General features: G+C 36.7%; 1 protein-coding gene across 2 annotated transcripts in view; it reads right to left on the bottom strand.

Annotated features, from left to right (window-relative positions):
• LOC124629533 (facilitated trehalose transporter Tret1-like) overlaps window positions 1-23,244 on the bottom strand; it is a 114,087-nt gene that overhangs the window by 10,444 nt on the left and 80,399 nt on the right. The window contains exons 1-6 of one of the 2 annotated variants that reach the window (XM_047162953.1): window positions 13,871-14,053; window positions 12,545-12,774; window positions 10,450-10,773; window positions 8,828-8,960; window positions 7,663-7,880; window positions 3,559-3,753 (exon numbers count right to left, since the gene is read on the bottom strand). In XM_047162953.1, the coding sequence (XP_047018909.1) occupies window positions 3,559-3,753; window positions 7,663-7,880; window positions 8,828-8,960; window positions 10,450-10,773; window positions 12,545-12,774; window positions 13,871-13,943 (1,173 nt within the window). In that variant the 5' untranslated portion in view covers window positions 13,944-14,053. Of the gene's footprint in view, window positions 1-3,558; window positions 3,754-7,662; window positions 7,881-8,827; window positions 8,961-10,449; window positions 10,774-12,544; window positions 12,775-13,870; window positions 14,054-23,244 lie in introns of those variants that run through there. The other variant, XM_047162954.1, reaches the window with a different exon arrangement.

Genomic DNA, 23,244 nt, shown 5'->3' with positions numbered 1-23,244 from the left:
TGGATAGTTCATTCAATTGCAGTTTATGAGACACGTGGGGCTGGAAAAAAGGACTCATTCCTCGTTCCGTAGGTACTCATTCAACTTCTATCATCGTTTTCAATTAAAACCTAAAGTTTGCTAACAAATAATAAAACTCCATATTTTTGTAAATACTTCATCATTCAAGTTAATTAATAAGTAAAGTTGTTTGCCATAGACCAACATTAAACACAAAACAAACCTCTTCATAGAAAATTCTATCAAACAACAATATACTATACTGTTCCCCATAACATTGGTCTTACGTATTTTCCATTACGGGTTGTATATTTTGCGGCAAACAAAAGCTTTTCAGCTCATGGTCATTTTCAGTCCCCTGCGGTTAGATCGCGTACACTGAAATATACTCGGAAAATGCAAAGTAAAGTGCACCCCGATACAATCTATGGAAGCCAGTTCCTTTTAATTTATGTTCACTTTAAGATACGAGTGGCTTACTGACCGAGAAATGGTCGAAATAGGGTAAACTTTGATTCTTTGTGTATTCTGGGAGAAGAATATTTGAATAGCATTAAAATACTAGACTTTTTGAATTAGACAGTAAGGTGATCTTCACACTGCCCCGCATCACGCTGCATCTTGCGTGTCGACGCACCTACGCGCGTTCCTGCGGGAGTGCAGATCTGCATCATCGTGCGGGTTTTTCACGCACTCACGCGCGTAGGTGCGTTTTGTAAATTCACGCACAGCGAGTTCCATTTTCAAATATACACGTCACGCCCATTCAAAATCACGCGCGGCATTGCGGGATTCAGTGTGCCATACCTTGCGTCTCGCCCCGCACCTACGCGCGGGGGTGCGTGTTTCTCCGCATGTATGTGCGTGATCCGCATGAACGCGCGTGGATGCATTTTCAGTGTGTTGGACTATGCGTGTTTTCCATACAAACGGAGATATTTCCATACAACGGAAAAAAACGCATCCACGCACTACGCTGCATCATGCGGGGCAGTGTGATAATCGCCTAACCGTCTTACCACAAAAACTTTTAAACGTCAGTTTATGCCTTGTCTAAAAAAATGTCAAATTATGACGTTGACATATGGTTCATTTTGGAGCCACATTTTTTTTAGACAAGTGTAAAACAGTGGTTAAAGTTTTTGTAGTAAGGCCATAGGTTTTTTTTTAAGTAGTTAAAAAAAATCGGAAATGACTTGAATGAAAAAAGGCAATTGCGTTCCTACAATACAAATCTATCAGTTTATCAGTCAGTCAGTTACTATCAGTTTTATTTAGTTACTTACTTTACTCAATGAAACCTGGGTTTTACGAGTATTTATCTCAGAATAACATATATCGAAGTTGAGAGTTGAGACACTTAACCATTCATCCATTAGTGCCTATAAAAGGTAATAATTTCTTCACTAATTACTTTGCCTTGTTACAAAATATAACACTCTCTAACAAACCTTCTTTGATTTGCTATCTTTCTTGAATATCGATCTCTCTTCGTCTGAAGTTGGAGTACATTTCTGTTCAATCCTTGACCTATCTCAGATAGTTCTAGAATCTCATCAATGAACATGAGTAACCCATTTAAGTCGGCTACTTCTCCAATACATACAAACATATTAGTAAGTTTTTCCATGTAATTTTTAATGTGTGAAAATTTTACATCGTACTTTAATCCATAATGACGATTTATTCAATATTTCACCAATTATTATCAAAATAAGTTTAAACCGTCAAAATAAATACAATTAATTATTTAACTCAACTTATTGAGAGAGATTTGAACATTTTTGTTATCTAACATAGGTAAGCTCGCAGCTTAAAACACATCAGAATAAAACTCTCATAAACCGCGTCTAGACACAAACAAAATAAAATATATTTGTCCATTAATCTCGAACCAACAATAATAGCTTGTTGAACAGACCCGAATGTTCAAAGGTAAGAAAATAAAAAAAAGAATAATAATACGTGCCACGAGATTGACATAGTGGAGCGAAAAATAAATTGCAAACGTAAAACGAATGTTTTTTCTGAAAAAAAGTCGAACCCACTGACAGCACAATAAGCTGAAAAGATTAACGAGAAAAAAACGCCATGTTCAATTATTTCTATTGTTTTTGATGATGTATTTTTTATAATGAATGATTTATAAACTCATATCTGCGCATTATTCGTCAGATATCAGTTTTTAATTAATCATTCCATTGCGATAAAAATAGTTAAAAAACGGTATTTTTTATATAAACTCGCGATATGCCAATAATTTGAAAATGAATAAATATGATAACTTTAAATGATATTATTATTTTGATTAGTCTCATACATTCATAATTTGAATAAACTCAAATCTTTTGTAGAAAACTGTTTGAGACTTGATGATATTTATCTTTTGAAAAGAGTCTAAATTCTCATTTAGTTACTCGGCTTAAAACTTCATACAACTGTAGAATTTAATCTGTTTCTTAAGAAATATGACACAATATTCCATATAATTTAAATAAAATAAATGGTACAAAATGACAAGTACAGCGCATTAATAAAAAAATCTAGAAAGTAAATAAATGTAATATGAAAATTGTGCTGTACCTAAACAATATTGTATTCAAATTGTTTATCTATAAAATATTAGTACCTTTTGAATCTATGTTCTTTATAAGCGAGAAGAAAGGGCTTATCATGTAAGAAGTTTCTGAGAAAACCGCTTTGAATTACGTCAAACGATAATTTACTTTTTTATCTACAAATCTAGTCTTAAAAGGTTTAAAAGTGTTTTTCTACCTGTGAGATGGCTATCAATATTGTCGTGATTGAAAGTAAATAATGGCTAGGTAATATGAAAATAAGTACTATAAAAAACAAAATAACGATAATCTACGGAAAAGTACTGAATTCGGTGAACTCAATGAAAAAGCTTTTAAATATTCGTGTTCCAAGAACGTATCATAAGAATCTGTTTTACAATTTCGTATTTTTGTTTCCACAAAATATGTTTACCTTGAATCATATCAAGATCACTTTATCCAAAACTTTTCTTGAGATTCAAAATTTTTTGCCTCTTCAACTGTAGTTAGTACCTAATGAAAAAACTGAGAACAACTGAATTGTTTTTTTTTTTCTTTATTTTATCCATGTGCGAAGACTATTTTATGCGAGTGAAACCGCGGGCAACAGCTAGGAAGTTATAATCAGAATCTTCGTGAAAGCCATCGGTAGGTACTACCCGTGGTTTAGGTTGACAGTTTGTAATTACTTAGGTAGGTCCTTTAGGTAGGTCCTTTAACATGTAGCCAAGGATCCTCTCGCGGTCTCAGGATTGATTTGCTTACCTATTTTGGCCCGTCTTGTAATTAATTTACCTTGTTTTATAATAGACTACCTATTCCCCGTAGCTCCACCCACGTCCCAAGGAAACTATTACGCGTACCCGGAAAAGTAGTCTATTGAAGAGACAGGACTATTTTTTTCTTTTATAATGATTTATAATTAGAATAAAAAGTACTAAAAAGTCTTAAAAACCCCACTTATCTCTAATTTAAAATAATTTTGTGTATAAATACTCACTTGAAAGTTAAACATTTCAGCCATAATAATATACGGCATAGGAGATATACCGCCTGCGTACACGAAGACATACGTTACTATGGCAACCACAGGTATCCATCCTGGTGTTGATCCTCCTTGGTTTTGAATCAGTATTGTTGTTCCCAAGACTACATGAGCTAGCACTGCTCCAGCGAATGCTATGCTGATGAGAGGCTGCAAAATAGAATTCCTTCTTTAAACACTGCTTTTGAAAGTACGTTTGACAGTTTTTAAATCGTTTTTCGAATGCTGATCCTAAAATGAAAGTGAGACAATCAACATTGTCATTTTTTCTCCAAAATTATACAGGATGAATTGACATCATATTTATGCGATAATTACTTAACAATAGAAGGGTCATGCTATACCTAACAAGACCACGCACCGTCAATTCGACGGCAAACATATATATTTTTTTTAATATATATTTAGCTTAACAATAGCAAATTAGGAAAAGTCATAAAATATGGAAAAAAACAAAGACATAGTTTGTGAAATATTTAACTATGAATTTGCCTCGCCGCCAATTTGACTGCCTTGGTTTTTCTAGTGTTAAGTAAGATATGATCTAGTTACTATAGGTATTTACCGAAGCTCTAAAGCACCCTACGGCAAACTAAATCATAGATATAGTCGTCTAAAAATCACAGCAATTTCATCACATCACACACCCATGCTCTAGTTATTTAGTCTAGCTCATCCTACATCCTTCACGGTCTGCCGCGATTGAACGCCTTCGGAATATAATATAAATAAATATGATTTCAGACTCGTAAATATTTAGTGCAGATATATTATAAGCTCCGATGGTTGGTCAGCCCTGGTAGCAGTATACATTTTCACAGTCCAAAGCATAAATGGTTCGACTCGGTTAAACAGGGTTTTGAAGTAAGTAGATATTGTTATGAGAAAGTATACATTTGTCACATAAATCAAATATTAGGCAAGATGATAATAAACAAAGTATTATACATATACATGGGCTATCTAACACTGCATCAATTTTTCAAATCGGATCAGTAGTTGTTCCTTTGACAAGCATGTTCAAAAAAACTCTTCAGCTTTATTGTTTATAGTATTAATATAACTGCCTCGTTGGTCTAGCTGTCGCAAGTGCGGCTGCTGAGCACGAGGTCTCGGGTTCGATTCCCGACTCGGGCCGAAATCGCTTTGTGGGTTTTAGAAGACTTTCACATAGCAGCCCGGAGCCTGGAAGGTGGTGATTGATACACCCGTGCATCGGAGAGCACGTAAATGTCGGTCCTGCGCCTGATCTCTTTCCGGTCGTGTCGGATTGCCGTCCCATCGGGCTATGAGAGTGAAGGAATAGGGAGTGCACCTGTGTCTGCGCAAATGCTCGTGCACTATAATATGTCCTGCGTAGTTGGCTAATCTCCTTACATGAGAACAGCCGCCGTAGCCGATAATCGGCTAGGAGGACATCATTAATATAACTAGATGTACACAGCAACTCAACGAATACGAATGCAAACGTCCTATCGCTGCATATCAGCGGTTGCTCTGTGTTTCTTTAATTCCTGTCTAGCAAAGACTCAGTCATTTTCTGCATCTGTAGCTTTGATTAAATTCTTTGCGGAGTCCAGGACAACTTCATTTTGTCTCGGACTAACTGTGACGTCACGAGTTCATCTTGCTTCTTTATTAGTTTACATCTTATCGCAGTCGAGTTTCTCTTGTATTTGATTTAACTGTTTGTCACCTCTGCATTCAGTTATAGTTACTCTTGTTATTTGTTGGCTAGCTTAATAATTGTATTTATTACATGTCTAATCAATCATGAATTTATCTAAAAACTATTTAAACGATTGATGAGTCTCTTTTCTGAGGTCTGAAGCCGCACTTGATTTTGCAGATTACAGATATTAATGGGTTCAATTGTTTTTAAACGCAGAGCATTAAGGAGCAAACAAAATTGGACTAGCTTGGCACACCACAAAACCGTGATGATGTACTGTCAAATTGTAATGTCACTGCTGTGATTTCCGTCCACACTATTATATACGTCCTACATAAACTAATTGTATCACTAAAGTGTGTTATAACAAGCATCTACAACATTGACACACATCAGAAGAACTTCAATAAGTCTTATTCTAATACTGAAAGTTCTGACTCAAAGTGACGGGTATAAGAAAATATCGAGCAATATAAATGTTTTGAACCTCTCAACTCCCTCACTTTGAGTCGGAAGGTTGCATATTAAAAGTTTTATATAGAGAATTCAGTAGTTGCTAAGCAAAGTAGACTCTCCTGTCACATTTATTATAGAAACTGTATAACATACTTTTGTTTCGCAATATTTCCTTATTCTGAGAAAATGGCATACGTTGCAAGAATTGTTAAACGTAACTTGTTACTGCTATACGCATTCCTGAATATTCATATTCTCTGTCAAAAGATCTTGTGTCTAAGATAGGGACACTAAAAAAGCCAACTGGTGCGGAGTAATAAAGTACTAAATAAATATTTCGCTTTTCATACAACCTCTTACAAAAACTTATCTTCTACTCGATTAAGCTAAATATAAACGAAGAACAAGATATTGTCTAAAAACTGATTTACCGCTTAACGCAACCGACGCAAAAACTAAAAATAAATTTGATTTTAGCTCCGAGGAAGTTTAAAAGCTTACAAAAACTACTTTGTCCTTGCAAGTTGTGTTAACTGGGAAAATATCTGTTTTATTGGCAAAGAGCCAGATACGCCACCGTTTGCGCCGACCGTACGTCCTTTGAACCCGAAATGTTATTTTTACACCAGTTTCTAAAGTCTAAACGAGAGATAGGCGAGAGAGGCTGTGGACGATTGATTCACAAAGTTGGAAAATTTTGGTGCATGTAGCGTAATTGTGATTATTGTGTGGGTTTCTGGAACATTTATGGCAAAAAGTCATGGTATCTGTATATGGAGGTATACTTTAAGTATGTTTCCTATCGTCATGCGCTGCGTCTGCCACAAAAGTAACAAACAACACAAGAGCATAGTTATGTGATTTAATAGCTGTCGATAGCTTGGTATAGTTGCCATGAATGATATATGTTCTCATCACATTAATTCACAAATACTATTTAAAATTCAACAAAATTTGAAATGTGAATTGAAGTGTCGTTTTGAGAATAATTTGAATACTGACTCAGCAAATATGAACCTTCAGAGTAATATTATTATATGTTACGATCATTTGCCAAACGGCTTCATTATATCAAGTAAATAATTTCAAATATGACAGAAAAATATATCATTGAATTTCTGAGAATATTTCTCTCTGAAGTGAAGTACCATTATGTTCTGAATAGTCCTTTATGAGGGTCTCTATATCGAAAGTTCAAGGAGCATTAACGATTACGAACCGTTGTGTGCTTAATAAGAGAAGGGACAGAAGGGTCAGTCGTAATGATACATGTCAACATAAATCACCATAGTAAAGTCTGAAAAGTTTAAGGCAAAGATTACCTTGTAAAACTTAATTTATTAGCCCCGAAGCTAATTCGCTTAACACAGCCTTTATTAGCGCTAACCAAGGTATGTCTCTGGTGTACTATTTAGAAATAGTGTCTGCGTATATTTCTCAAAATTGAAGTACTCGAATGAAAATTTAATACTAACAAGATGAATAATGAATTAGCAGTGGTCCGCGCAGGTTGGCAGTAACGAGCAGCATTTCTAAATTGTGGCTTAATTTGTACAAATTTAGTTAGTTTCGTAATTATCTAACGTGGATTTTTAATCATTTGCTCTCTATTTTGTAACCCATTTATGGCTACTTTAATTTTATTTAAAACAAAACAGTTTTGTGATTTAGACTTACAGTTAAAATGTTTCAACTTGTTTTGCGTCTAAACCTCTATACAGCAATATTCTATTGAGGTTAACTATTGAAACATTTTTATAATATTTTTCATCGCAAAATAGGTACAAATTACCGCTCAACAAATTCTCGAAAAATAAGATACGTGCAAATAAAAGGTTGGAAACTCAACAGCGATTTCTCAAATAATCCGATCAGAAATAAAGATTACTCGCACAAACACATTTATCAAAATTACTTTGGAAAGCTTTTACCTTTCGTCCGAACTTTTCCACACAACTCATTGAGATAAATGAGCCAAGGATCATAACTGCGGGGAAGCTGAGAGTTTGAAGTTCTGGGTTCCAAGTGACACCGGCCGATTTCAAAATGGCGGGGGAGTATGTTAGTGTCGCGAAGTTACCGCTGTTGGTCTGAAGTGTCACTAAAAGCATGATGAGCAGGAAGCCTCGACGCCATGCTTTGTTTTTCACTGAAATGTTAAGAAGATATTAGTTTTGATTTTTGATTGATCTATGGTTTCGGGTTGGGGGTGGGAAATTTGTTTTAAATCTTTTCCTTCGTTGCCCTTTACTTATGTTGGCACAGTCTATTGTGTATTTATATTGGAAATATAAATTAAAGCATATTTTTAATAACTGATGCTTGATTAATCGTTCCATAATTTATATGTACACAAAAAACTTCTAGGTACTGTCTACAGCAAAATAGATTACAGATAAAAAAATAACCTTAACCTAAATCCAGCTTACTTTATTCCACCATTTTTCTAAAAGAAGTATTTTAGTAATTCAAGCCCTGACAGGCTGAGAGACTTGTAAATCGTTTAGCAGTTAACAAGTACTCAAAGGCTAAACTACACTTAGAAACGTGATGGATTTAAAAAGCCGGTCGGGCTAAGCTTCAACAATTTCTTTCGAAAAATAAAATTTAAAATAGTCATGACATTAAGGTACAATCTTTAATGAGGCACTTTTTATAGAAAGAAAATATTCAAGTTTTAGTCCAAAAATAAGAAGTAGTTGAACTATTTCACACATGTCCTGAGAGGTAATCGTAAATCACTTGATCGCAGCAATTCTTTGTTTTGTCAAGTCCAGATTCAGTAAATCGTTACAATGGAATAGTTTAAGCATAGCTGACAGGGCACTTGCATTAAGCTTAACATCATTGATTTTTTGGGTTGTTTTAAGCACTTAATCCTTATTTTAACTGTTCCTTCCACTGTTGGATGGATACAAACCTTTCCCAAAGATCGCCTATGCTCGATCTTCAGCAACCCGCAACCACAAATGCCTTTATCTAGCCTGCCCTTCTTTTATGGATCTAAATTAATTTTAGTAGGAACAACACACAAAGTTGTGGTTGAACTGAAATATGTGGTACTTGCTTTGAAATAATAAACGTTTTTCTACTCACATATGCTTAGGAAAGAAACCTTTGGCAACGAGTTATAAGTGAGTTCTTCATTCCTCATGTAGTCAATTTCGTTTTGTATTTCCTTGTCATTGACATCCAATCTTCTCAGAAAAGCTATAGTTGAGGCTGCTTCCTGGAATTTTTACTTTGATCATAATGTATCCTTTATATAATAGGCAAGTATATATGAATTTCCTTTCTCTATATGAGTTTTTATGCAAATCTGTGATGGAATTTGTCAATTCTAGGAAATGATCTGCTGTGCCTAGTATGTACGGAATTTATTTATGTGTTTTGTGTGTGACATAATGATATATACTGGGTACGTTATGTTTAATAAACATTTTGAATAGACGCCAATATTTTCCCAATTTTTTATTTACCATACAAACATTCTCATTGGTGGAGAAAATCTGCTACCTGCAGTGTGATTCTCGGGAGAACAACACAGTATTCCTGAACACGACTTTCGGTTCACCTGATATCAATTATGCACGTACTCATACAGAACTTAAGCGTGAGGAGGGGGGTGGGAGGGGCGAACCTTTTATTTCTTACATTTTCCATTACACTTCTTTTACGCCTTGTTTTTACTTTGGTTGGTATTTTTTTTCTGGCAATTTTATTGGGAAGAGCCTCCGTTATCAAGTATTGAGGTTGTAGATCTAGAAGCTTCCAGGTAAGGTCAATTGCTTTTCAGTAAAAATCGTAGCTAACAAAAAACTTTGAGAAGTGTTCTGGAGTATGGATATTTTGTTCCTAGTGGATTGATAAAGGCTGTCTTTCTTTATATGAGACTAAATTATTTGTGACAAAACGTAGTTGATTCATTACTAGATCTCTACCTCACTCGTCAGAAAACAGGCATGATGTGATTTTGTATTGCAATACATTAATCAATTCCTCTTAACATATTGGTTACTTACAAACAGTTCTCATTATTTATATGTACCGCTACTATTTTATCCAGTTCAAATATATTTCCTAGTTATTAATGGATAAGTAAATTGCCCCATTACCGGGGCTTTGTGAACAAATATATCACTTTGCCGTAATGAACTAGTGTTAACGGACTGTAAGAGAATTGTAGCTCAGACTCACTATGTGTAATTGGAGTATATAAATGTGGGGAAAAGGAAAAACTTTCTTAAATTAAGAAGCAACTCATTGCGAACAAATCAAATGTTTTCTTGGAAAATTCTGCCAAACAACCTTGTGTCGGAAATAAATTGTGTACAATGTTTAATGAGTAAATAGATGAATACCTAGAATTATTTAAAAAACTGACGAATGAACGTTAAACAAATATTGACTTGCTTATAAAAACTTGATACTACACTAAATAAATATTACGACTGTTTGTAGACAGCTTGGAAACTATGTAATATTGTTAATCATCTATGATTCAAATCGACAATAAATATTGAAATGTTGACACAAAAAAGATAAATAAACTTTCTCAGAACCTAATTGACTTGGAAAAGAAGAAAATATCAAGAGAAAGATTGAAATCATTTTGCTTTTAGAAAACTATAGAATATTAATGTTCAACGTCTTTTAAATAGCAGCCTTAGTATGTTTTTGTAATGGTAGACAGTATTTATAAACAAAAATGAACTCACCTCAATCCTCCCCTTTTTAAACAAAAATGCAGGTGATTCTGGGGCCTTTATCATAAAGACAATAGTCACTACAGGCACCCAAACGACGATCCATAGTACAGTATAATAATCCAAATACAATCCCATAGCAAACATGGTTAATATGCCAATATTTTGGAACAAAATTATGAAGGAACCTAGAACCCCCCTTATGTCGTCCCGACTTATTTCTCTTACGTACATCGGAACGACATTGTAGCAACCGCCGGCCGTTAAACCCCCGCATAACCGGGCTATGATTAACACTGATAAGTTTGCTGAAGACAGCTTCATTATCCAGCAGACCTGAAATGTGGTCAGAATATAATTAAAAAAATGTAATGGTTATGGCATTTCATTATGAAAAAGTAGGTAGGTACACCTCTCCCGCTCGTTTTTTTTACGTACGTCACAATCCGAGCGACAAAAGACTGTAGCGCGGTTTCACGTATCGTCGTTTGAAATTGTAGTTGACAATAATTGTTTGCTATCGCACGCCATACACGACGTTCGTCCCGACCCGTACGTTCAGATTAAATTAAAGCGGAAAATTCACTAGTGTGAAAGGGGTGTAAAGACAATATATTATTTCTGTTATTGTTGTCTATACATAGCATGTTAATTAACTGAAATATCCTATCGGATATCTTATTATTGTTGTTTCACAAGTATTTATGGAACAAAGGAGATATAATTAGAACAATATGAGTAGATTGGCTCAAAGGATCAAATGCTACCTTTGTTAGCTTAAACGTAGAAAAGCAATCTTGATTAATATAATTAAATCCTAATAACACAAACAGATCGCAATTTTATTTATTATTGTTCTTAGATATTGGAAAATATTTAGCTTTATACTTTTGTTACACTTTCAATACTAAACATTGACTATTCGAGAAATATTGATCGACAAATCACAGTAACCATTCAGTTGATTTGTATCAGAACGTTTATGTGTCGACCATGCTCGTCGTAATCGTAGATCGTCATAATGTTCTATTTGATAATGTTTGCTCACATAGCTCAAATAGAACATTATTGCTGTTCTCACATTTCAAATCCTACGCATTTGCATTACCTATAATAATCTATGATGGTACTTTGTTTTGGTACATAGATTAAACAAGAGAGTGCAGATATGACTGATCTTCTTTTGTTTTTGTACACAAAACATCTTCAAGTATTTTCAGTGGCTGCACTTATAAGAAACGTAAGAACTAATTCTTTGGACTACTAATGATCTTTACAACAATTAATTTCATCCCAATCAGTTCAGCTGTTTCTCCGCCAAAACTTTTAAGTTTGGATTCATTTTGTTTATATTTGTTTACTATGTATTTATTTCTATATGATTTTCTTGTCTATTGGGTGATCATTTCAATCGCCCCGGGTACATATATCGTGTTCATCTTTACATTTCTACAACACAATACAATAAATTATTCACCTGAGTGAACGATGTACCACAATTATACAAATTGGCCGATTATAATGCCGTGGAATCGATACATTATTTTAGATTCTGACCTTTTTGAACAAAGAAACGTCGATGTAAATTATTTAGTTTGTTTTTCAAACTGTTCCGTTTTTATTTCTATTTTTAATCACTTACGACATTTATCGATTGTGATTCATTTACACAATCATATTGACTCGAAACAGTTGTGGTGGGGTCATTCTATATAGCAACGCTGTTGTACTGTAGCATACATGTATAAGTTTAAAAGTTTATTTACCTATTGCAGCTACAAAAAATAGTCGAAATAACATATTGTTGACATTTCTCAACGACATGAATACAGCATCTAATATTAAATCTAGCCTCTAGATTGGAATGACTATTCTTGTATATTTTTTAATTTGTCCTGAGAAAACATTTAGTCAGCTTAGAAAACACTCAATGTATTATTTGATTATAAACATTTTACATAAAAAGTTTGATGGACTTTTTCAGTACCGACAGCGATTTTTTTTTACATAAATTACATCACAAATTACAATCTATTTCTGTGTATCAAAGAGAAAGAACGCTACATTGTATTATTATTATTTATTTTTTTTAATTAATAGCTCTTACCGCTTGCAATGCAGCCATAATTATAATAGCAACCTTCCTCCCATACGTGTCCACGATATAAGCGAATAGGGGGACTCCAAACGTCGCCGACATACAAAGAGCGCTTGCTATCCACGAGATTTCATAGTCCGATAGTGTGTAGCCAGCTGGGGACGCATCTGATTGTAAAACTTTTGTCATCGCCGTCACCCATCCCGCTTGGAAGCCGTATGTCAACAGTGTGGTGTTCGCTGCAAATGAAGCAGGCCCTTTATTTCCTGACAACCTTTAAAGTTGAAGTATTAGATGAGTATGGCCTTAAATAGAATGCTAAATAGTTTTATGACGTACTTTATACATAGATCGATGTAACCTACGATTGACGCCTACTCGTATTTATAATTTCATACTTTAACTACTAACACACTTTACTAACATTAAACAGTCGGAGCACGTTGTAGCTAATTATAATATGCGTTATCTAATTCTAGTAAAATATGTATATCGCGACGTCTATATTTATTTTAGTCAACACTTTGAGGGAAAGCACCCTAAGTGTGAAAGAAATTAAAACTAAAACGAACCACGTGCCACCGCAGACGATGATAGCAGGACAGCGGATTTTCACATATTAGTCCTCCGCGCGGATAGGCACTTTAACCACTTTCGGGCGGAGCAATGCTTACAGTCACCACAATCATTTTTTAGAATATCGAATTCTATTTTATTTCCCACTTCATTTATTTATTTCAAGAAACCTTTTAACATTTTTTATTAAAAAAATAAAATAAAAACAAAACAATGCATACTGGACCAAGAGCCATTTCGATCTATAGTGCTATTGTGAGCCACACAGCAGTTGTCTCTGTTGCATTAATTTGTCATACAACGTACACAATGCAAGTCGCAAGTGGCAAGCGCACTAATTATGCCAGTAATGAGATTCGCCTTTGTTTGCCGAAGTTAGCTGTGACATGACACTACAGAATGGTTGCCTAATTGGACGACACTGATTTGAGCTAATGCTGGTCATGTATTGACAGCTATCACGACTTTGTATTAGCTTGTAAACTTGCAATAACAACAGTACGAAGATAGAGAGGTACACTTGTTATTGTAATAAAAATACCTATATCACGCCTAAGTGAAATTACAATCAATAATTACAACAAAATATCAATAAATCATTCTTTGCTCCTCGAAGGTACAGGTCCGTCTATCATGGAAAGAGTATGCAAAATCAATTTGGACTGCCAAAGAATCCATATGTAACTAGATCTATGTTGTCTTAAAAAAGAAAACTAAATCCTAGAAAATTGATAAAAAAACATATTTGTAAAAAATTACCTAGCATTGCCACCAACCATTGCATAAAGGCATTGCCTTTTTTGCCACAAACACTATCAACTTCCACAGCCATTGTTAAGAAGCGAATTATAATGTCGTTACCGGTAACTACGGAATATCAGACGCTATCGGATCTTACTGTTGTTACAGTTTCAACAAACACTGAAGATGTAATCTGATAACGGGACATTTATAGTAAAGAACTGTAAATTAGGGCTGTTCAAAATGTTACTGAAATAATAATAAATTGTAATTTTACAATTTCTTTACACAAATATACAATAGGGTTTCGACTCTGAGCCTAAAATTGTAACACAGATTCCTCAAATTCTAATAAAATACGTGTCAAGTGTGATGAATCAGTTTCGATTGATTGATAAGCCATATTCATCTATGCCTATTAGGAACCCTTTAGTCTGTAGAGCTCCTGAGAGCGGGTGGAACACCGGTACTTAAAGTCCTCCAGAAGCTTTTTAACTCCGTCCTGTCCGAGGGCAAAACGCCTGAAGCATGGAGCAGGGATGGGGTGGTGTTGTTCTTCAAAAAAGGTGACAACAACCTATTGAAGAACTACAGACCCATCACACTTCTAAGCCATGTTTATAAGCTGTTTTCTAGGGTTATCACGAACCGTCACGAGCACAGGCTTGATGACTTCCAGCCTCCCGAACAAGCCGGTTTCCGAAGAGGCTTTAGTACCATAGACCACATCCATACGCTGCGGCAAGTTATACAGAAGACCGAGGAGTATAACTTGCCATTATGCTTAGCGTTTGTGGACTATGAGAAAGCCTTCGATTCGGTGGAAACATGGGCGGTACTTGAGTCACTCCAACGATGCCATATTGACTATCGGTACATCGAGGTGTTGAAGTGTTTGTATAATAACGCCACTATGTCGGTCCGAGTACGGGAGCATAGCACGAAGCCGATTCCATTGAGAAGAGGCGTAAGACAGGGGGACGTAATCTCCCCGAAACTGTTTACCGCCGCAATGGAAGACGCCTTCAAGCTCCTGGAATGGCAAGGACTTGGCATTAACATCAACGGTGAATACATCACTCACCTTCGGTTTGCCGACGACATCGTAATCATGGCAAAGTCGATGGAGGAACTCAGTATGATGCTCGAGGGCCTCGACCGAGTTTCACAACGGGTTTGCCTGAAAGTGAACATGGACAAGACGAAAATTATGTCAAATGTCCATGTTGAGCCCACCCCAGTCTCTGTTGGAAGCTCGGTACTCGAAGTTGTTGACTCATATATCTACCTAGGACAAGTAGTCCAATTAGGTAGGTCCAACTTCGAGAAAGAGGTCAACCACCGAATCCAACTCGGCTGGGCAGCGTTCGGGAAACTACGCAATGTCTTTTCGTCCGACATACCTCAGTGCCTCAAGACGAAAGTCTTCAACCAATGTGAGTTACCAGTGATGACTTACGGCACCGAAACGTGGTCTCTCACTATCGGCCTCATCTCAAAGCTCAAAGTCGCTCAACGAGCTATGGAGAGGGCTATGCTCGGAGTTTCTCTACGTGATCGAATCCGAAACGAGGAGATCCGTAGACGAACCAAAGTCACCGATATAGCCCACCGGATTAGCAAGTTGAAGTGGCAATGGGCAGGCCTTATTGCTCGCAGAGCAGATGGCAGATGGGGCCGAAAATTGCTGGAGGTGAGACCACGGACTAGCAAGCGTAGCGTAGGACGTCCACCAACGAGGTGGACAGACGACCTTAAAAAGGTCGCCGGAAGACGCTGGATGCAGGTCGCTTCCAACAGGTATCTGTGGAGATCAAAGGGGGAGGCCTATGTTCAGCAGTGGACGTCCTATGGCTGAGATGATGATGATGAGTCTGTAGATATTTACTAATCTATACTAATATACTTACAAAGAGGAAAGATTTGATTGATTGTTTGAATCGAATAGTTCCTTCACTGTTAGGAAGCTACAATGTCTGCGCCGAAGATGGGCTATGTTTTATCCGGGTACGAAAAAAAGTTTCAAAGTCATTATAAAAATGTGTATTTATGTCTGCCTACAAACGTTTGCATACTTACTCATAAACTTGCTCTTTATTTAAAATACGCCAATTAATACTTCAAAAATGTTAATCACAAGTATGTATAAATGCAAAATTATTCATCACGTAATATGCTATAACAACCCTATTTTATACAATTATCGCTCTCAAATAAAGTAGTGAACAAAATTATAGAGCTAATATTTTAACCTTAAATATTATGTTTAAAAATTAAAACGTGTTTAAATAGCTTTGCAAAAAATATTCATAAAATATGCGGATCAAATCATTAGTACGTATTAGGTTTATTATTGGAAATAAATATTTTTTACACAAACAAATTCATGCTATGTCAAAAATGTTTTTTCCTTAAATTGGGTCGTAGTTAAACGTCTCATAATATCAAATCTTTGAAGGGGTTTTATTTACGTAACTCCTTTATCCCACATTATGTAAATCTCTCACTTAGATATGAATCGCTTTGGTTGACCTGGAAAATTCATGTAAACTTCGAATTCAGGCTACCTTTAAGGAAACTTTCAGCGGTATATTTTCTTTAATTGGATTTTGCGATAGGTAATATTTTTAAAACGATTTTTATTCAGCTATTCAGACTTTTAAATGCAATTCATGATATTTTAATAGCTAGTTCACTAAGATATGTATATAGTTCATTATTTGAAATGTTCATTTTTCACAAAGTATGCAAGAAAAGTAAATGAAAATAACTTCTATAAATCTGTGACACGAGATTTACTTGTGAAGTAGTTTGTGTACTCATGCCACCGTCATCCCTGTGACTAAATTCACTGAGAGTCTGAAATTCCTCGACATTTCTGAAACATCAAAATTTTCGTAACGCTTACCACAAGTTGTCCTTGCATACATTCAATTTAGTTTAATAATAACTAAGATTTAGTTAAGGATTATTTATATATTTGAGGAATTTTGGTTTACTTTATACAATATATTGTATGTTTTTCAGTTTTAAAATTATGTATGTGCTTCAGAGTTTCCAAAAATTGGTTGAATAACTTTTATCGGTATGACTACAATCACGTAAAAATTGCTTCGAACAGAAAAATATGGAAATTGGTCAAGGTTCCATGAAGTTGTAAGTTGTGGTAAAATTTTCAATCGTTTTACAACAACAAAAGCTATTTTTTATCCTATACTAAGCTATGACAATAAAAACAGCATCTGATATACATCAATGAGATTCTACGTCAGCTTGTTTATATTTCCGGGGGTACCGCACGATCTCCCGCGAAGCAGCTGGCCTACTTGCTGCACTGCCACCGTGGGATCTAGAGGCGAGGGTCTTCTTGCGCCTGAACGACTGGCGCGAGGAGGCTCAGCGCCGGGGGGAAACTCCGCTGCCACGGCAAGTTGTCGCGCAGCGGGCGGAGGTCCGGCGCGATCTCATGGTGGCCTGGAGGGAGCGACTGTCGCAACCCAGTGAAGGGCACGCCACCATCGTGGCGGTAAGTCCCCTCTTTGAGGAGTGGCTCGGGAGGAGTCACGGCGCTCTCACGTACCGCATGACGCAGGTCCTCACCGGACACGGTTGTTTCGGGAGGTACCTGCACCGAATCGGTCGTGAGGAGGCGCCCGGGTGTCACCATTGTGCGGACAGCCCCGAGGACACAGTGGACCACACAGTCCAGGTGTGCCCCGCATGGGAAGGACACCGCCGGGTCCTCGTCGAGGCTTTGGGCGGCGGCGACCTCTCGCGTCCGGCCCTGGTTCAGGCCATGGTCCGAGGCGAGAGGGAATAGGATGCCGTCGCCTCCTTCTGCGAAGCGGTCATGCTCGAGAAGGAGGAGGCGGAACGCCAGAGAGTTCGCACCTCTCATCCCGGCCGCCGCGCTGGACCAGGTAGACACCATGGGCGCCGGGTGTCGCGAGATGACTCCCGGCCACCGTAGGCGTGGGTCTGTGGGCGGTGAGTTCGGGTGGCTCATCGTCCCTCTGTCTACTTAGACGACAGACCCGTATCGACGGCGCGCGTTGTTCCACGCGCTCCTCAAAGAGATGTCAGCAACCCCAGCGGGGCCCAGCAGGGCCAAGGCCTGCCGGGGCTGCGGGTTTTTCGAAAGAGGTACCGCGGCCCTGGTACACAAAAGGCCTATGACGGAACACGACGGTTTTTAGTCAGTAAGAGTCTGACACTCCCTCACTGCTGCTAACCCACAGCGGGAGGGGTCATTTGATGATTTTTGACGTCGGAAAAAAAAAAGCTTGTTAATATTGCCACCCGACCTTTATAAGCTAATTACTATCGTAGATAATAAGTGTTGTTACTATTTACCATGCTAGCATTATCAAAGTGTACATAACGAGTTTACACAGTCTTCATCATCATCATCATCATCATCTCAGCCATAGGACGTCCACTGCTGAACATAGGCCTCACGCTTTGATCTCCTGAGATACACAAATAAATAAATTTATCTACAAATAAATAACACAGTCTTAGTGTTATTTATTTGTAGATTTATTACTTTTATATTTTCAGCTGTCGTGCGCAAAATTTTGCACTTATCCCCAAATTAATCACGTGATTTGCGGCAATTTTTTAATAGTACAAGTTCCAGAAATACTTTAACGTTATTACATTAAAATTTAGGATACACTACATGTAGTTTAGGGCAATTGGTAAATTATTACACCTAATACCTACTGCAAAAGACGCTGGTTGCAGGTCGCCTCCAACAAGTATCTGTGGAGATCTAAGGGGGAGGCCTATGTTCAGCAGTGGACGTCCTATGGCTGAGATGATGATGATGATGATAATGACCTACTGCATTACATTTTAAATTGAATTGTGTGTGAATTGTCCCCTCATTCCTATATACGAGCTGAATATCCACAGTCTAAATAGCCGTATGGTCAAGTGGAATTTTTCTACCACCCAAAAATTCCTAATTAGCACAAACATTTTCGGAAAAAAAAAAAACATAGTAAGTATGGTATTATAAAAAATTTCAAATTCGAATAGGTTCTTAATTTTTTTATTTTTTTTTTTATAATGTCCTTCAATCTGTCTGTCTTTCTGACTTGACATTTAGCTGGATGTTATGAATGTGGAAAGGGGCGTGCGTGTCATGCATCCAGTGATGCGAGTCCTTGTGCCAGGGTGTTGCGATGCTGAGAGAGTGTCTTTTTGTATTTTTTAAGTGTTTCTTAATGAATGGAATTCTTTTCGTACTTTGGAATTACATATTTTTATTGTATTAAGATAACGTCGCGTGTGCTTATGTACTCCTATTTATTCAGTTTTAGACGAAATTTACTTTTCAACAAACAGTTGATAACTAAGTTTTATTGGTTTAGCTTGTAAATAAATAGAAAATGCTTATTCAATTGCGACATTGCCAATCTTAAACGGTGACTTCATTGTTTATTCCGGGTTGTGCGAAATAGAATTTTTCACCAACTTTGAAATAAGAAGAATATATAAAAAAATTCTAAAATATTAATTGTGATAAGAACTAGAACGTAATTAGATCCTACTAAAATAAGTTACTAAATTGCGTGTTTCGTGTCGACGCGGTTTCTATGCGGCAGCGGTGCGGTAACGCTGCGTTTATTGTCCGTTCACTAATTTTCATACAAAACCCGCGTAAAAAAATACTAAATTTAAAAGTGACAAATAACGAAAAAAAGAAAAATCATCATCACACCTGACTATTGTGTAAATTACACAAAAGATTAAAAAAACCTCTGATAACAATATGAGTTTGTTTTGCACCACCTAATACATATAACACAATATCGTTTGTTTTTCCTATCAATATTTACACTAGTCTTATTATTAATACCGTCATACTTGTATACTTTACTGCGGAAGAGTATATAATAGAGCTGGGTAATATAAACAGAGCCACACTTGCTGAGTGCAGTGTCAATTTTAATATTCACTAGCTTCCACCAGAGGTTTTACCAGCTACCCGTGTACTCGACGAACCTAGATAATAAGTAACTTATGATTTTCCTCAATAAACGGCTATTTGACACTGAAAGAATGAATGAAATCGGCACATAAATGGAGAGTAGAAGTAGATAATAAACACTCGAAATTCGATAAAGACCTAGGAATAAAAAAATACCAACAAAACTACTCACTGGACTTATTGTGACATTCTGTAAAATCATTGCAATAGGCTTCATAACTAGTTGGAAAGAAGAAAACATCAGTACACCATCATACAAAATTCACCAAAAATATATTAAAAAATACCCTGTAACCTGCAACTTCAAGGCCACGCGATCAGTCTCATAGTCTCATCGGCGCAAGTTGCCAAACACACTCAAAGTTTGCTTATCAAACAACATTAAGTAGCCATTATGAAGGTAAATCAATTACTGTAATTGCGTGGTTCGGTCCGCCTCTATCACTGGCCATCATTGTTAGCGCTAATCATAAGAAATAACAAAGAACTTTATCAAAACTTAGCGAACATCGGAACTGTAAGTTGGCGAACAACTTGTTTCTCTCGTCCGATGAGATTGAAAATTGTTATAGTTCTGTTAGAACTGAATAGAAACATATTTGACATTTAAAATTGAATCTTTGTGGCTATTCCTAAGTCCTTCGGAGGAGCATTGTAGATTTTTCTTTATTTTTTTATCAGTCAACGTTTAAAGATATAGTTATTTTAAATTTTAATGAGTTTACTGAAATATGTATGCACATCAGTTTACGAATTTTAACAAAGAGAAGAATACAAACCAATTTCCTTGAAATGTGATGAAAACCGTGAAGGAGGTTCAATATTAATTGAACATTTTTGGAAATAAGGGTTTATTCCTGAAAATGTCGCAATACTGGTGATGATGATGTCCTCCTAGCCGATTATCGGCTACGGCGGCTGTTCTCATGTAAGGAGATTAGCCAACTGCGTAGGACATATTATAGTGTACAAGCATTTGCGCAGACACAAGTGCACTCCCTATTCCTTCACTCTCATAACCCGATGGGACGGCAATCCTACACGACCGGAAAGAGATTAGGCGCAGGACCGACATTTACGCGCTCTCCGATGCACGGGTGAATCAATCACCAACTTCCAGGCTCCGGGCTGCTTTGTGAAAGTCTTCTAAAACCCACAAAGCGATTTCGGCCCGACTCGGGAATCGAACCCGAGACCTCGTGCTCAGCAGCCGCACTTGCGACAACTAGACCAACGAGGCAGTTTACTACGTGACTTTATACGACTTAATATGAATTTCATTTCGATTATCCTCATAATAACATTAATTTATATTTTTTATTTACATCCGTATTTATTTCCATTATCACTAGAGCAAAAGCGATTATCACATAAACTTATATATCAAAGACTTATATTATAATACATGAATCATCTATAATAATATTATAAAGCTGAAGAGTTTGTTTGTTTGTTTGAATGCGCTAATCTCAGGAACTACTGGTCCGATTTGAAAATTTCTTTCAGTGTTAGATAGCCCATTTATCGAGGAAGGCTATAGGCTACTTTTTGTCTCGGTACGGGAAGTAGTTCCCACGGGATGCGGGTGAAACCGCTGGCAGAAGCTAGTTTTAATTAAAACTCTGATTCTTCTTACCCTCGAACTTCGGAATTCGATAATATCTCGTATATATTTCAACTTAAAACGCCATTGTTTCACTAGAATTTAATCATCGTTTTTAACAGTTTACAGATTTTAAAGCGTTATATAGATTTTCAGCAAGAAAATGTTACGTGGTTCCAAGTACGCATACTTTACAACTAACTGGCATTTTATAAAAAATAATATTGAAAAGACGGTCATCGTCATCGTATCATTATGAACGGAAATCGGCCCAACAATTACTTTGCCTAAATCTCAAATTAATAAACTATCGGTATCCCATCAATCTCAATTAAAATAAAACTCATCGGTTATCCATCCCTTTAACAAAGATGTACGACTAAGTTCTGGTTATTAATTAATTCTATGCGTATAAAAGTCAAAGCCAATTGATGTTCTCATTCATCACAGTCTGTTTCCCTCCCAACTTAAATGAGGAGGTCCCGAATATTCCAAACTTGCTAAGCCGTCAATGTATTTATCAGTTGTTCGCGACAGACGCATCCGTGCGCCGCGAGTGCAAAATCATAATGCCTGAGTGTTCGTGTATGCGCGTAACTATTTATACTCTAACAATTTTGTGATGAGGGTAATGAGCAAAAAGTGCCGTGAGCCGCGCCAAGGTATGTTTTTCACGTGCACCCTCCTTCTAAATTGTTATAGAATTGTGTTCAGATTTTGATAGTGATTTAATTTGTAAATTATAGCGTTTTTTGATACCAAATTGTAATAGTCTTGTAGCGGTAACCTTAACCTACATAATTTTGTATAATAAACCTAATAGTTCTGCCGTTTAAGGCCTGATTTACCTATGTAAACATTTCTCGATAGTAAAAATCCTAGACTTTCATTAGTGAAATAGTGTTTAACTGAAAGCCTAGGTTTCATTGTATACAAAATAACTTAATTTATAGAAATATTGTTAATAGTTTAAGTTATAGAGCAATAAATAATGTCTGTGCTTTGACTTTCATTTCACATGCAAATTAACAATACTAGGGCTTAGGTCACATTGTTAGGATTACTATCGCCAGATAGCCCATGAAATGCCCTAACACACACTACCTTTCGTATTGAGATAACCCCCATAGTTTGTTTTTTATCTCAAGATAGTCTTCACCTAAGGGCCGATTTCACATAGTTTTTTATAGTTATTCGGTTATAGTATTTCAGCCCTGAAGGTATGCAGGGTGTGTGTGGTATAGTTCAGTAGCGCACTTCATGGGGCGTCTGACGCTATGTGTCCTGTAATGATATCATGTACCAATTGTTTGTAATACGGCTGTTAAATTGAAAGGTCAATAAAACTGAGTTGGTCGGAGGGACGAGAAATCGAGGTGCTCGTCACGGTAAAGTTTCGAGCTCATTCGGTGCGCAAGCGCCGCCGTACAATCGTAGTCATCGGTATAGATTTTTGATAGTGTAACAAGTAAATAGTGAAAAGTAAATAGTGTAATTATAGTATGGTAAGTGCGTCGAAGCTCGTCCCTTCAAGACTCCTGAAAAATATATGAAGACTTATTATTTCACCGGCATTCCTGAACCTATAGTAGCAGAAAGTCTAAAACCCGTCTAAACGTATTCTTGTTTCTGAAATTCCTGTTTCTCGCCACATCGTAAATACAGTCCACTCGCCCAGACGTCCAAGAACCAGCGACCGACGGGGCGTCAACGTCTCGAAGCCACCCCATAGTACCTGCTTCTGAGCTACGTCCGTCCCGCACATCTGTTTGGTCCTTGCGACCCGGATCG

The sequence above is a fragment of the Helicoverpa zea genome, chromosome 4 (assembly GCF_022581195.2).
Source record: "Helicoverpa zea isolate HzStark_Cry1AcR chromosome 4, ilHelZeax1.1, whole genome shotgun sequence".
Classification (NCBI taxonomy): Eukaryota; Metazoa; Arthropoda; class Insecta; order Lepidoptera; family Noctuidae; genus Helicoverpa; species Helicoverpa zea.
The sequence above is the reverse complement of the archived record's forward strand: the minus strand, read 5'-3'. Positions and strand labels throughout refer to the sequence as shown.